The sequence below is a fragment of the Hemiscyllium ocellatum genome, chromosome 31 (genome assembly GCF_020745735.1).
Source record: "Hemiscyllium ocellatum isolate sHemOce1 chromosome 31, sHemOce1.pat.X.cur, whole genome shotgun sequence".
Lineage (NCBI taxonomy): Eukaryota > Metazoa > Chordata > Chondrichthyes > Orectolobiformes > Hemiscylliidae > Hemiscyllium > Hemiscyllium ocellatum.
Genome location: NC_083431.1, coordinates 16853386 through 16868881, shown reverse-complemented (window position 1 = coordinate 16868881; position 15496 = coordinate 16853386). Strand labels below are relative to the sequence as shown.

The following is a 15496-nucleotide window of genomic DNA, read 5'->3' as shown; positions in this document are numbered from 1 at the left end:
CACCCCGACTTCCTTCTACACAACTAATAAACTGGGCCAGTAAATGGTATCCACATGATAGAAAATACTGTACGGCAATGGCCAACTCTTTAAAAATCTCATTATTCGTTGAATTTAGTTGTAAATAATGGTGTGTTGGATGAACTGAAGGCCTTTCTCATTATTAACACATTCAGCAACAACTTGCATTGAGATGATGCCTTTCACGTACAAAAACAAAAACAGTCTAGCAGTGTCATCAATCAATATCCAACACCAATTAGAGCAGAGGAATATTTGCTCAGAAAGGTAAATTTTGAGAAAAGTCCTTGAGGAAGAGAGGGAGAGAGACAGAGTGAGTTAGGGTGGGAATTTCAAAGCTTGGAGCCTTGGTAACTGATGACTCAATGTTGGAGCTGTTTAAAAACAGGAATATGTTCATGCAGCTAGAATTTGAAGAGCACAGAAGGTTTTGAGACTTCAGGAGATAACAGATAAAGGGAGCCACCAGAACATGCAAGGATTTGAAAATGCCTGGGAATTTGAGAAGTAGGAAAAGGCAATGAGTTCGTCCAACTCAGTCCACTATTCACCTCCTGGTTTAAAGGAATATATTGACTCAAGGCAACTGTCCAGTGCTAATAAATATGTGGATCAGTTATGCACACCATTGGCACCTAGAACTTTACAACAAACTCAGCCAATGTGTATCTGCAATGGATTAGCAATCTCTTTGGAACAGCATTTCTAAAAGCCACAGGCTCACAGCCAATATACCGCCTTGAGCCGCTCCTGTGGTTGTTGTACTCAGTTACCTGCTTGCTGGAGGACATGCTCGCTAGTGCACTGATGCTGCCCGTATCCGCGACAACCATGGCCGATGGAAAGCGTGTAGTGTGGGAATACTGGGGAGGATCTGGCTTGTGTGTGTACACTGGAACGAAACCAAAACAGAACAGCAGAGTTAGATGAGTGACTCCTTCACTAACCTTGAATCCTCAAGCTGATGATGTTTTCACAATCTGTGCTTGTTCCATCATGTAGGACATTAAAGACAAGTTTCAGATAATAAGTAGAACAGGGTATTGTGCTTTTACATTAATTTGCAAACTGTAATGTTTAATTTAAAGCAACTTGCAATGTAAAATATTTTTCTGTCAAATAAAGCATTATTATTAGTTGAGGAGGATTTGTGCAGGCCACTATCTCGTAGATGTTTACAGCACAGAAACAGGCCATTGGGCCCATCAAAGCCACCCTAGTCACAGAGATGTACAGCACGGATACAGACCCTTGGGTCCAACCCAGAGAAAGTGAGAACTGCAGATGCTGGAGATCAGAGTCGAGAATGCGGTGCTGGAAAAGCACAGCAGGTCAGGCAGCCCCCAAGGAGCTGGAGAATCGATGTTTCGGGCATAAGCTCTTCATCAGACTCTTTGGTCCAACTCATCCATGCTGACCAGATATCCTAAACCAATCGAGTCCCATTTTCTAGCACTTGGTCCATATCCCTCTTAAACCCTTCCTATGCATATACCCATCCAGGTGCCTTTTAAATGTCAGAATTGTCCCAACCTCCATTACTTCCTCTGGCAAAGTCTGATGACATCAATTCCATTTTACAGCTTTGGGATCATAGCATTGGGGATAATGGCAACACAAGTGAATATTTAAATATTGCTTATAGTCATCATCACTGCACACAGAAGCAAGTACAGATACACCATGTAAGATTGTAGGGATCTTTACTCTATAGCTAACCCTGTGAGTATCTGTCCTGGGAGTGTTTGATGGGGATAATATCAAGGGAGCTTTACTTTCAATTAAAAGAATAGAAGGAGATCTACTTTCAGTTTAGTTTCTGTTTAAAAGAGTAAAGGGAGCTTTGCTCTGCATCCAACCCCACACTGTACCTGTTCTGAGAGGTTTTGATGGAGACAGCATTGAGAGAGTTTTAACTTCAGTTTTAAAAAGATAGAGCAGACTCTACTCTTGGTTTAAAAGAGGAGAAAGAGCACCAGTGATTCCACAAGCTCATGGTGCCATGAGTCACATCTAGGGAGACAAGTTAACAAGCTTTCTTTGCAAAAGAGCTTAATGAAAAGAACAGTGCCAGGCAAACACATCAGAAACAAGTTCAGCTGGTCCGCAACAGGGCTGTGTCCTGCCGACCACCAATAAGAGGTGGGCCGATAGCAAATTGGCAGACCGTTTCCACTATTCACCTCAATGTGAACGGAAGCCACGCCCACTGTAAATGATGCACACGTTTGTTCTAAAGCCATTTTATAGTGCACCTTCAAATTTCTCCTTCCCTTCACAACGTCTGACTGTACAGCCAATAGGTCCAAGCCACTGGACAGGAATGTCTAAAGATTTAAAATCCATCCCACACGTCATGTGGCAGCAGCCTTTTAAACTGCATTTAACACTTCAACTCCCCCTCCCACTCCACCAAGGACATGCAGGTCCTGGGCCTCCTCTATTGCCAAACCTTCACCATCCGACACCTGGAGGAAGAACACTTCATCTTCCGCCTCGGGACCCTGTAACCACACGGCATCAATGTGGATTTCACAGTTTTCTCATTTCCCCTCCCTCCACCTTAACCCAGTCCCAAGTCTCCAATTTGGCATCGCCCCCTTGGCTGGTCCTACCTGTCCATCTTCCTTCCTTCCCATCTATCCGCTCCATTCTCCTCTCTGACCTATCCCTGCCACCCACACCTCCATATACCTTTCACATTCATATTCCCGGCCAACATCCCCACCCCCCCACCACATTTCTGTTTCAAAAATCAACTTTACAAAAAATCTGCACACTTACAGCTGATCTCAGTAATTATCTCCAAATATATCCTTTTTGGACGCAAGTAACTTAAAAAATTACTTTAACTGATGGGTCTAACCCTAACATAACCCTATTGAGAGCTACATGGAACCTCTCCCCTTTTTAATAGAGGCAAGTGCTTCCTAGTATCAGTCACAATCTCAGCCATATCTAAAAGGCTGTATGTATGGGTCTTTTTGTTCCTGTGTTCATGCAGAAGTGTTTGGCAAAGCTTTAATTATTCAGTGTCGTTCATTTTATGTTGAGATCACAATTTGTGTCGTGGCTCACTAAGCATTGGCAAAGAAATCAAAGAAGGAACTTCAAACATTTTGTTTCCTGTGCAGGGGAGGTGCTGGCCTCGTGGCCAGGTCACTGGACAATAATCCAGGAATTCCAAGTTAATGTTCTGATGAAACGGGTTCAAATCTCACTATAGTAGATGGCCAAAGTTTCAATTGAATTCAATGCTAATTTGGAATTAAAAGCCCTATTAATGGCAATTATGTAATCACTATGGATTGGTGTTAAAACCCCTCTGGTTCACTAATGCCCTTTAGGGAAGGAAATCTGCCATCCGCATCCAGTCCCCTAGTTGCTTCTTAACTGCACTCTGGGTAATTAAGGATTGATAATAAATGCTGGTTAACATAATGATGCCCTCATCTCATCAACATGTAAAAAGAAAAGCATCTTATTCTAACCTTATCCAATAAGAAAGAACACTCAACGGAGGCAGGGGGCAAGATCCCTTTGCTCCAGTCTCTACTGCTTTACTCCGAATGTAAATTAGAAGGTAATGTGATATATGGCTCTGAATCTTAATTTTTTGAACTATATTGCAATTATGACCAAATCTCATCACATTCCCCGACCATTTCAAAAGCAATAGATGGCTCCCTGATTGTCTGAAAGAAGCTGCCGAGTTACTGAACATATTAAAGAAAAATCTATTTTCAACGATGAATGTTTTTTTAAAAAACAATTTCCTTGGGCTTTAAAATCCAGAAGAATATGAAAGTGGATTTTTAAAAAATATGCTAGTTAGGGTGAGGTACAATCTCACAGGCCGTTAAAATATCAGTTTGTGCTGTGTTATCTGATCTCAACTGAAGGGTCAGTGATGAGATGTTGGTGCTTTAATTGAATTGAAGAGATAATAATCAATCTTGATTTGATTCCAGGTCACTATCCAGTGGCTTACATTAGAATACTGGGGGAGAATCCCCAGGCTTGACTCAGATGCTCCTTGAGGGAGAATACCCTTTAACAGTCATTGCCCGAGTTCCCAAAGGAGATGTTGTTGTGTTTATTGTGAGTCACATGATACCAGACTAGGTCAGGAATCACCGAGATTCAGAGAGTCTAATATTGTGATATTAATTTGCTGGTCAATTGTGCCACTGGGGCCATTTGATGAATTAAGGTTTTCTATTAAATAAGCAAACCAAATCCTTTTCAAAAGCGACATTTTGCAAGTTTCCATTTTAAATCTATCACTTTTGGAAACACTGATGTCAATGGAAAGGCTGGAGCTTATCGCCCATGCTCAGAGAAGCAGGTGGTGAGCTTCCATGTTGATCTGCAACAGTCCAAGTAGTGAAGGTACCCTCACAGTATTCTTAGGGATGGGACATTTAGGATCTTGAAGGCATATCAACACACTTCAAAGATGTGACGGTGTGAGATTTGGAGGGAAACTTGCAGGTGATAGCAATGTCATTCATTTACTAAATAATTCTTCAGGCTGGAGGAGGTCACTGGTCTGGGTAGTGCTGCTGTTGAAGTTGTCTCAGTAGCTTGCTGTGGGACATCCTGCAGAAGGTGTACAGTACATTGTAATCACTGGTGTGTAGGGAAGAGGAGCAGGTCCAACACATTGCAGTTTACAACATAAGAGGCCATTAGAATAGGGGTGCCAGCCCAAATGCAGGGCATGTATAAAATTATTTCCATTTTTGTTTAATCTTAATAATTTCTCTTCATGTTGCTGCAGTTAGTTAGTTGATCTTTTATATGCAAGATGGCAATGGTACCTGCAGGGATTCCTTGCTCTCACTTCACAAAGCCACATAGTGGCCACATCATGTAACTACATTGTGACCACTGATGCAGAAAAATCACAGGCAAAATATTGACACAGCAACTTACGATTCAGTTACAATAGGGTTAATATTATAGAGAAAACAATATACAAGCTGGTTTATTGTTGTGCTGATTTAGGTCTCTAATCCTGCTGGCAGTCTGAGGGTTAATAGTACCTCATAAAAATTTCATCAAGGCCATGAAATAAATTTTAATTTCAAATTGAGAATGCCAGCCCCAGCAACTCCTATTGTAAAATAAAGCTTTATACCACTTGACTCCCAGTCAGGAGGTTTTGGGACGGTGACCCAGCACTGCCTCACATTGGAACTTGACTGCCTGATAGTTTGCCACATATTATGGCTGAATGGTGAGCACTTAGCCAGATCTGAATCCAGAAGGACCCTTGGTCCAATTGATTCCATCTTTAATGAACAGTGACCGCTCCCACACCCCACCCCAACCCTCACCTTGTAGTAGACCACTTTGGGTCTAATGTATCTTACACCCAGGCTGCCAGCCTTGTGCTTGTTCTCCAACAGGCTTGTCCTGTGCACAGACTCTAGCCTTCCTCACCCTTCAGGGCCGTGAGTAAGGCAGACTGGAAGTGGTTCTGAGAAGGAAACTTGAGAAAATCCATACTTTCCAACACCACAGTGGCAGGGAGATTCAGTGAGGGTCAGGAGGAGAGAAAAGCTCCTTTTGAAAACAGAAAACAAGAATGTTCTAGCCAAGGGAAGGAAGAGACCTGGCTTTACACTTATTTCATTGAGCTTAAAGATGACTCAAGGGCTGCAGTATCTGTATGACTTCAACTGGGTAACCAGGCAAAAAGACGTTGGCAGGAACTGAAAACACTTAATCATCCAACTTTCATTAGGCTGCGAGGTCCTTTTTCAAATAAAAAAAAACACTGAACAGCCAACCTCCCACTCCAAGCCATGACAACGTCTTACTGTGAGAGTTCTGCAGCTGGGTCACTGTGGCCATGAACGGTTGCTGTGACATGTGACTCTGAGACTGCTGCATGATTGGCTGCTGATGCGGACTGTGAAGTTGCTGTGAAAACTGCACAGGTTGTAGAGCTGCCAGGCTACCTGCTGTCACGCTGTTTATAACAGGAACACTCTGCCCCTGGGATGTGCTTATACCTGGAAAATAAAACAAACACAAAGACAGGGCAACAATGTCAGTACTCCATACGCAAAAATCTTTCAAAGCATCGCTCATCCAAATTCCATTTGCCCGACTAAAGTACCTCCACCCATTGCCCACCTACTCAAAAAATAAACACAGCTACAGACTGGTGGAAAGTCTTCACCCACAGGTGGTACTGTGCTGACCGAGGGGTAGATATGTGCACGTCAGTTCCCATACTGTCCTTTTACTCAATTGTGGGATGTGGGTGTGGTTGGCTGGCCAGCATTTCTCGCCCGTCTCTAGTTGCCCTTGAGACAGTGGCGGTGACCTGCCTTCTTGAACCGCTGCAGTCCACATGCTGTGGGCTGATCCACAATGCCGAGGGAGAGAATTCCAGGATTTTGACCAGAGACAGTGAACGAACAGCAATGGATTTCCAAGTTGGGATGGTGAGCGGCCTGGAGAGGAGGTTGCAGGTGGTGGTGTTGCTGTGTATCTGCTGCCCTTGTCCTTCTAGATGGAAGCGGTCGTAGGGGTTGGAGAATGCTGTCTGAGGATATTTGGTGAATTCTTGCAGTGCAACTTGTAGATAGTACACACTGCTGCTACTGAACGTTGGTGGTGGAGGGAATAGATGCTTATGGATGTGATGCCAATCAAATGGGCTGCTTTGTCTGAGGTTACCACAAAGGTCCCACCTTCTCAATCTCTCCCCTTGCCTGAGGTGTGGTGACTCTGAGGTTAAACTCACCACCAACCATCTCTCTCTAATGAGAGAGCAACCTTATGGTCCCATGGGACTATCCTGACTTCGACTTGTTTTTAAATCTTGTCAGAGTTGGGAGCAAGTTCTTTGAGTGAGCTGCCACTAGATTTGCAGCTGGAACATACACAGTTTTGAACTTTATGTTCGATTCAGATACTCATCAGATTCACAACAGGCACAGATTTTAAAGTGGAAACCGAGCAATGACAGAATTAACTGGACAGGAAACAAATTCAAATGAGAGTAAGATTATTCCAAGACAAATATCAATCAGTTCAAATAGTGACTAACACAGGCAATAGCCTTCGCAAAAATATAAGGCAGAGGAGTAGGACTGGGCCTCACGAGGCCTCTTGAGCCTATTCTGCCATTTAGTTCTCGTCCTTGTCCCAAAACTTATTTTGTATTTCCCTAATCCTTTACTACCTCTACGGTTTAAAAAAGTTAGATAAAATAAAAGCTGGATCTTTTGCTTCATGGCTGGATGTTTCAATATGGATTTGATCAGACAGATGGGACAGGCTGAATGATCTCTGTAATAACCCTCATTCTACACATTCAGAATTCATCGGTGCTTTGGAGATTTAAGCAATACTGACATGGCCTTGTTTGTTGTCAGTCCCAATTCCTCTCTGAATATTAGATTAGGCCACTTCAATGTGAGTTAAGAGTCAGTCATCAAGTGCAGGATACAGTTTCTAGTAGGCCTGGTCTTCTAGGGAGTCGCCAAATCTCTTCCCTAAAGGACTATTCGTGAGCCAGTTGTTTTTTTTTCTAATGAGTATTCAGCACTATTATGGCCATAACTGAGAGAGCAGTCTCTGCCCTGCTTGGGAGACAGACCAAGCCTTGACTCCTGATTAATGTTAGTTTCCTGGCACTAATGCAAAGCAAGGTCACTGTAGAGTGAGAGTAATTACAGCCAAAATCATTCTCAACTCAAGAAATAGTTTGTGAAAATAATAATGCCCTTTTCAGTAAAATTATATTTCTGAATCTGGTTGATTTTCTTCTATTTTAAAGCCATGTGTTGATACAATATTAAGATAGACAAAGATTTCCAGAGTCTTGCTCAATGGGAATGCAGTTCAGGGAATCTCCATGTGTTTCATGCCAAGCAAATCCCTATATCCAAATTGCAACTAATTTCTTGGAAGCTGGGATTCAGTACTTCCCCTCCAGTGAGAGTCTGAGCAGTAAGCATCACAAATGAGCCAACATCCACACATATGGACTTCTCAGGAGCAGTCACTGGATAATCCTCTACTGCTGTCTGCTCTCTTCTGCAGAAATGCTGATTCCGATAATGATGAAAATTCACTAGGGTGTAGAGGTGAAGCTAATATACTGTATTTCCTGCCAGTGGATTCAAAGTCCACTATCTCCACCGCTGGTGTACTATGTTATGAGCAATGTGCAGTGCAGCCATTCAGTAAGGCTACTTTGACAGTGCCTCCCAATTCCTCAACCTTTACTGCTGAGGAGGTCAACCAAATGATGGAAATATCGTTTTCTTCAGACTTCCTTCCAAGTGAGAAGCTGTCACAACTGGGACATATACACCGTCATTCCTTAGCATTGTTGGAATTCCCTAGTTGACACCATCCCCACAAGGACCATAGCTCAAGCCAATGAGCCACTACCATTTCTAACCCACTAAAGGTGGACAACAACTTCAGCCAGGTCAGCGCTTCCACATCCAACAAACAAATAATTAGCAAAGAAAGAAAAGAGGCACACTCCTTCTCGGCCTGCCTCCCCTCTCGAGAGCTCTGATTCTCATTTGAAATGTGACTAAGATCAGCTATTTGAGATGAGATGTGAGTCGACCATGACATCCTTATTGGACAGTGCCACATTAATTGGTGTGTCTATTTTGACAGCAGAACCACAATCTTATGGCAAATCCCTCATGAATAAACGTGAACACAAGGCCCCAGAACATTATGAAACTCTCATTGCAAAGTGGAAGAACCAGTGGTTAGTTGGAAAGAAGGCATACTTTGTGCTATCGCCATGACTCCAGAGAGGGGGTTGATGATGAGATTCTGTGTTTGTTGGTGATTGTGATGTGGAGGTTGTGACAAGCTGTGAATATTTGTCAACGTGCTGACCGGAGGCAGAGGTCCACCTGTAGCAGTGATCTAAACAAAGAAGAGAAAAGAGAAACCAGATCAGATACTAGTTGAAACTTGTCCAGAAGTTACTCATTTCGTGGCATGTGTTCAGCCAGTGGGTGTAAGAGCTTGTTAAATGGATCATTGCATCTGTAAACAGTGAGTATTACAAACCATTTTGCATCATACAGCTCTTTTTATTCATGGGCACAAAGAGAAGGTTCTAGATTTGTCCCTGACATAATTGTGACTTCCTTTTCAAAAGTGACCAATCTCTGTTAGTTTGCTACCATTTTTATAAGAATTTGTATCCTGAAACAGCTCAGTGTTATATTTCCCATCAATACTATAAAGTGAACATTAGTGGAAATACTCTTATAAATCAAATGGACCTAGTCAAAGGCCACATTGGGATCAATTGTCTTTTCCAGCATTTATGCTCATGAAAAGAAATGACAAGTTTCAAAGAACTTATACAGCATGTACAAACACTCTACATACTAACGCATGCATTTATAAAAGAGGCAAATTGTGAATTGTTTGATGAAGTAACAGATTTATGAAAGGGTCAATGGATGCTCTGTCTACATATTAAGAAAACATTTGGTAAAGCTTCACATAAAGAGATGGTTTAAAAGCTTGCGACTTATATACTTTGATAAAAACATGGTTAAGGATAGAAAACAGCAACTTGAGGTGTACAGATATTTTTCTGACAGGAGGATGTAGACGCTGGTGTTCCGCAAGGGTCAGTACTAGGGTCACTGCTTTCAACCAGTCAACTTTGGTAAAACATGGAGAGGCAAGAAGAATGGATAGAGAGTGGAACTGTCAAACAGACAGGTTTGATGCATTTTGGTAAAAGGGTTAGGAAAAGGGCAAGAGGAACTTTAATGCCACAGAACAAAAGAGTCTAATGGGATAGAGGGACCCGAGGGTTTGTGCACATTGATTTCTGAACATGATAGGTACTGAGAGTGTGGTTAACAAAGTACATAGGATCTCCATCTTTATGAGACATTGAGTTCAAAAGCGAGAAGGTTTTACTAAAAGTTTTATAAAGCTCTGGTCAGATAACAACAGTTGCGGTGTGTCCAGTTCTGGCCACCACATTTTAGGAAGGACGTGGTGGTGCAGAGGAGATTCACCAGAATGGTGCCGGTGATGAGGGACGGCAAAGTTAGGTGGAGATGCCAAAGTTGTTTCTCTGCAGATGAAGTAAAGCAATTCCCATTAGGAGACATGAACCAAAGTTTTGGGTAAGACATAGAGGAGATTGAAAGAAAGGCCTGTGAATAGATTTCTTTAGCAGCGAGTAGGTAATTACAGGAGCCCAGTGCCTACAGAGTGCAGGGAGAGATGATCAAAAGGAGATTGGATGGGTACGTGAGAGGAATAAACTTGCAGGGCGATGGGCATAGAATGTGAGAATGGGACTGCCTGGATCTAGGTACAGACAGCCAGCAAAGCTGGAAGTCAAAGGGCCAAAACATCTCCCGCAAAGATTTAGTGACTCTTTAATTCAATTAGTCCTCCAGTGAATAACTCCCAGCACTAATTCCTTCTCATTATCTCCTCCACACAAGAAGTGCAATGTGGTGCCCTGCATTCACTAACAGCAGATACGTACCATCAGGAAATAGTGCAAATCACCATTAAATGGTAAGTGGCTGCCAGCTACAATGTAATTACTGTTAATGGCTGTCAATGGAAAAATTCTGTTTTGAAAATTGATTGCAGCATGCAGCTGAGCAGAGAAAATTAACTTAAGGTGTGGACTACCTTCCAAGATCAATAAGGGGAGGCTTTTTGTGTTTAGGAGAAACTCAGTCTTACCTTTCCTCACAGAATCGAATATCTTTACCATCTTTACATCTGTCTCTCTGACAGAACTCTCCACATCATATCCCCTTTTCCCTATCATTTCACTTTTTACTATAAATTTATCTACTTTTTTTTGGAAAAACTTTACAGATTAATTCAATGGTTTAAGTTTGATATTGCAAGTGTTGTTATCAACCTCTATATTCAAAGAGGTTTTTGGTGGAGGGTGGAGTTTGTGTTTTTTTTAAATCCCCTTTTAAATCCCTGAAAGTGCTTTCTGGATCCTAATACAATTTACTGCATCCCAAAATGGCCTGTCTTACTTCCCAGACGATTGGCACTTATGCTGTGAAGAATTTCCTCTGTCCAAAAATACTACATATTGCCTTTAATACAAGGGAGCTTTGATGGAAACTCTTCAGTTCCAGCTGATTCTTTGGTTGATGGAACATGTTCATTGGCAGAGCAGGGAAAAACGCCCATGCACAATGTGGAATGTTCCAGGCCTGCACAGGCAGATGGTGCATGAACAGCTTTCTGACGTCGTTCTCTGCACTGGCGTTTTTGACCACAGGGCACCTACCCCACCCCTGGTATGGTGCCCATCGAATTGAGTACTCTGATCCTCGTTTAAGGCAGTTCATTGTCATGTTCCAGTCAGTCTCTACTTCTTAATTAGTAAGGGGATCAAGGGGAGAAGGCAGGAGAGTGGGATTGAGGAGCATGTCAGCCATGATCGAATGGTGGAGCAGACTCAGTTTGTTAAATGGCATAATTCTGCCCCTATATCTTGTGATCTTATCGTCCATGGTCATTTTCTGGTGATGATGAGAGGCCGTTTAGCTGTCTGGGGGAGTGAACACCTTGTTTGAGGCTGGTTGAGGGTGGGAAGAGGGTATTAGTGTTCAGGGCTCCAGACAGGCCTACCCGTCTCACCTACCTCGCGGAGTGGGAGTGCCGTTAAATTCCCTTGTAGAAGGAATCCCTGCTCCTCCCCAATAATGTTAGCCTGATGGGTTTTCATATTTCTTCATTAATACTTTAAGGTCCTTCATGTTGAAGAACCCCCTTCTGGTTGTTTGCTTTTTGTTGTTGGCAGATGCTGCCCTGAAGCTGGAGATTTTCCCGACTCCCTCATCTCCACTGGGGCTTTGGGAGTCTGCCTGCCATCTTGTTTTGGGCAAAAAAAACTTGTCTCTGGTTAAAATTCCAACCAGTGACCATTACCCTTCCGGGGTGCTGGGTTAACGATCCCTGGGTTGTCCCGGTTCCTCTTTCCCACCCTCCTAAAACTGAGCCCAAGGAGTTTGTGCCGTAAATGGGGATGTGATGTGTGTGCATGATTCCTGGATCGTGATTAGAAAATAGGCTTGAGGCGCAGGTATCCAATGCAGTGGAGTTTTAGCCAGATTGCCATTGGAGGTGTAGGAGACAATGGGTAAATGTCTGATACCAACCATCTTCTGTGGAACTTCCTGAGAAAAGGGTCAGCCCCTCTCTGACCATTTTCTCATACTCCCTAGCAGCAAACTGACCAATAAGCAGCTGATCTCAAACCCTTCCTCTTCATCATGTGCAGGGACATAGAGTCATAGAGATGTACAACACGGAAACAGACACTTCGGTCCAACTTGTCCATGCTGACCAGATATCCCAACCCAATCTAGTCCCATTTTCCAGCACCTGGCCCACATTCCTCCAAACCCTTCCTATTCATATACCCATCCAAATGTCTCTTAACTGTTGCAATTGTCCCAGTCTCCACCACCTCTTCTGGCAGCTCATTCCATACATGTACCACCCTCTGTGTGAAAAAGTCACCCCTTCGGTCTCTTTTATATCTTCCCCTCTCACCCTAAACCCATGCCCTCTAGTTCTGGACTCCCCCACCCCAGGGAACAGATTTTGTCTCTTTATCCTGTCCATGCCCCTCATGATTTTGTAAACCTCTATAATGTTTTGTAAACCTCAGTCTCCGACACTCCAGAGAAAACAGCCCCAGCCTATTCAACCTCTCCCTATAGCTCAAATCCTGTAACCCTGACAACATCCTTGTAAATCTTTTCTGAACCCTTTCAAGTTTCACAACACCTTTCTGATAGGAAGGAGACCAGAACTGCACACAATATTCCAACTGTGGCCTAACCAGTGTCCTGTACAGCTGCAACATGACCTCCCGACTCCTGTGCTCAATACTCTGGGTCCAAGGCAGAAATTAAATTGAAATTGAAAACGAAAGAGGCAAAACAAGAAATTGGGAATAGGTCACAGTACAGTAAGGATTGAAAGGCCAGTGGGTCACAAGGGGAAAGGAAGCTGAGGCAGGTAAGAGTTCCATTGCTTGGAAACAAAGTAGGAGGTTGTACCATGAGCCCAGACAGGAGAATTGGATTGGAAAGCAATGGAGAGAAAGGAAAGTTGTAAGAAAAGGTAGAAAAACAAGGAAATAGGAAAAAAGAAAATAAAGCTCCTTTTGTATCGCTTTGACATCCTTTTTCACTTTGCATGCAACAAAATTATGTTTCAGTGTGCAGTAACTGGTACATAGGCAATGACAGTTAGGGAACGTCAGAGAAACTAAGTGAGACATGAAGTAAATTAGTTTATTACCAATATGATTGCCACCAATGATAAGGAATAGTGTCACACCCCAGAACATAACTTGACAATGTGCTTGATCAATAAATTGAAAAGGTTTCTTTGTCAGCTTGATTGGTTGAGTACTGAACTTGCACATTTAGTGCTGTGCAGGCTAAGGGTTACTGCACTGCCTTGCAGTTCTGACCTATTCTGGATTCCAGACCTTGCTCTCCGACAATGCTCTCATTGTTTTGTATGAGTCTGCCCGCCATTAAAAAGCGACTTGTTTGTTTTGCCTTCTCGGACTCTTATCTTATCAGCACTGCAGTTACAATGGTGCAGGTGTACTCACCATCTTGCCATCAGGTGACAGCAGACTGTGGCTTGGGTCCAGGTTTGCTGGCGAGACTTGCTGTAAAACTGTTTGGCTTGTTACCATGGCGCTGTTACCATGGTGGCTGATTGCTGCCGAAGAGGAGACTTCACTGGTCCCTTGCTGGCCATATCGCACGCCTGCTGCACAAAATAAATTCAAAATCAAATACACTGAAATCGACTGAATTGTATCTTAGCCTTCTTAGCCCAACAGAGAGCAAACAAAAAAAAAACACATGAAGTAAACACTGACATGGTGGCGGGGGCAAAGGTGAAAGGTCTCTGGTATACCTAAGTACGTCAGTCAATACACTGCCTGTGTTCCCACTAAGCAGCAGAATGAAAAGACCAACATTTCAGTGTGCAAACCTGGATGTGATAAGAACATCAAATCATGCCACAAATCAAAATAGGCATTTAACTCTATAATGGAGGAAAAGCCAAGGTGATCATTCTAAACACAGTTAAGAATTTCAGCCCCACGTAGATTTCTTCTGTTGGAAAATAATGCTTCCCAGCCTTTTTAGAAGCTGTGCTACATGATAAAGTCTAAATGAAATTCTAAGCCCTGATATCTGTTGAAAGTGCTAGAACTGCTGCATTCCCCGACTTAATTCTGAACAGGACAGCAATCTGTAATGCAGGTAGTCAGGTAGGAGGCAATCTCAACCCAACAGATCAGCAAGTCTCCTCAGGGCTGTTGGTGACTGACCAACCAGCTCAGCCTATTAACCGCACATGGAGGGATAGACCTGTCACAGCAGTCTGGGATTTTTCTTTCTCCAACTCTGCTCCAAATAAACCTGAAAGTTAATGCCTTGAAGAGAAGGATGGAGCTAACAGCCAAGTAGTAAGAAGTGTCCAAGTGGTCTGTTTTGGTAAGCTGCTGGGTATCAGCTGGTTAAACTCAACTTGAGCAGCCCGGGCCTGAATTCCCATGGATTGTTTCAAGGCATGGCGTTCTTAATGGGAAAGGGTGTGGCCTTGCTACCAGGTGAACAAAGTCTGTGTGGACGACTGAGGGGTTAGATGCCCCATTTCACCAGAAGTAATTTGCCATCTCACATCAAACAGGATAGCAACACAACACAAATTCATGTCACTTCAGAGAGCACATGTGAGCAGGAAGATCCTTGTGAGCAGGTCGCTGAATGTTAGTGAGGCAGCAATTCTAAACCTTGTACTCTCGAGTGACCGCGAGGTAAAATTAGCCTTAAACTCCAGGACTGCTTTTTTTTTAAATTAGCCTTGGGTTATGATGGATGAGGCATTTCTTCCAGTCCAACCTGATTGTCGGGGGGGGAGTAAATGGGGATAGGGGTTGAGAGTCTCTCGCAATATAGAAATCACTGAGTCCCACTCTCAGGACGGCCCGAGGTTTGCCTCAGTTTGGGGGCTTCTGTCAGAGAGGCGTAACATTCTGAGGAAACAAAAGCACTACTGCCCGGCTCACCCTGACTGAGTAGCACCTCCTGCCAGCTGGCCATGTTGGGGCACTGATGGTTGTGGAGATGTTCATAGCCAGGAGAACCTTGACTTCCTTCATGAAGGAAGATGCCGGGCAGCGAGTGGCCTATGAAGGGAAAAAAATGGGGAGAAAAGAAAGACAAGGTGAAAAAAAATAAATGTGACAAAGAAAGTATGGGCAGACAACAACAAACCGCATTTCTGTAGTGAACCCTGTGCAGGAGGAAAAGGATGTGGATTTACATAGAATCTGCCACCTCCTCAGGACACCCCAAAGTGTTTCATTACCAATTCAGCAATACAAATACTGTCAACACATGTGACAATCAATGTT

General features: G+C 43.2%; 1 protein-coding gene across 1 annotated transcript in view; it reads right to left on the bottom strand.

Moving 5' to 3' along the window:
- The window catches only part of hnf1ba (HNF1 homeobox Ba), a 74056-nt gene that overhangs the window by 651 nt on the left and 57909 nt on the right, over nucleotides 1-15496 (bottom strand). Inside the window, exons 5-8 of the mRNA XM_060847765.1 lie at nucleotides 13673-13836; nucleotides 8802-8943; nucleotides 5850-6044; nucleotides 757-913 (exon numbers count right to left, since the gene is read on the bottom strand). Of these exons, the coding sequence (XP_060703748.1) occupies nucleotides 757-913; nucleotides 5850-6044; nucleotides 8802-8943; nucleotides 13673-13836 (658 nt within the window). The remainder of the gene's footprint in view (nucleotides 1-756; nucleotides 914-5849; nucleotides 6045-8801; nucleotides 8944-13672; nucleotides 13837-15496) is intronic.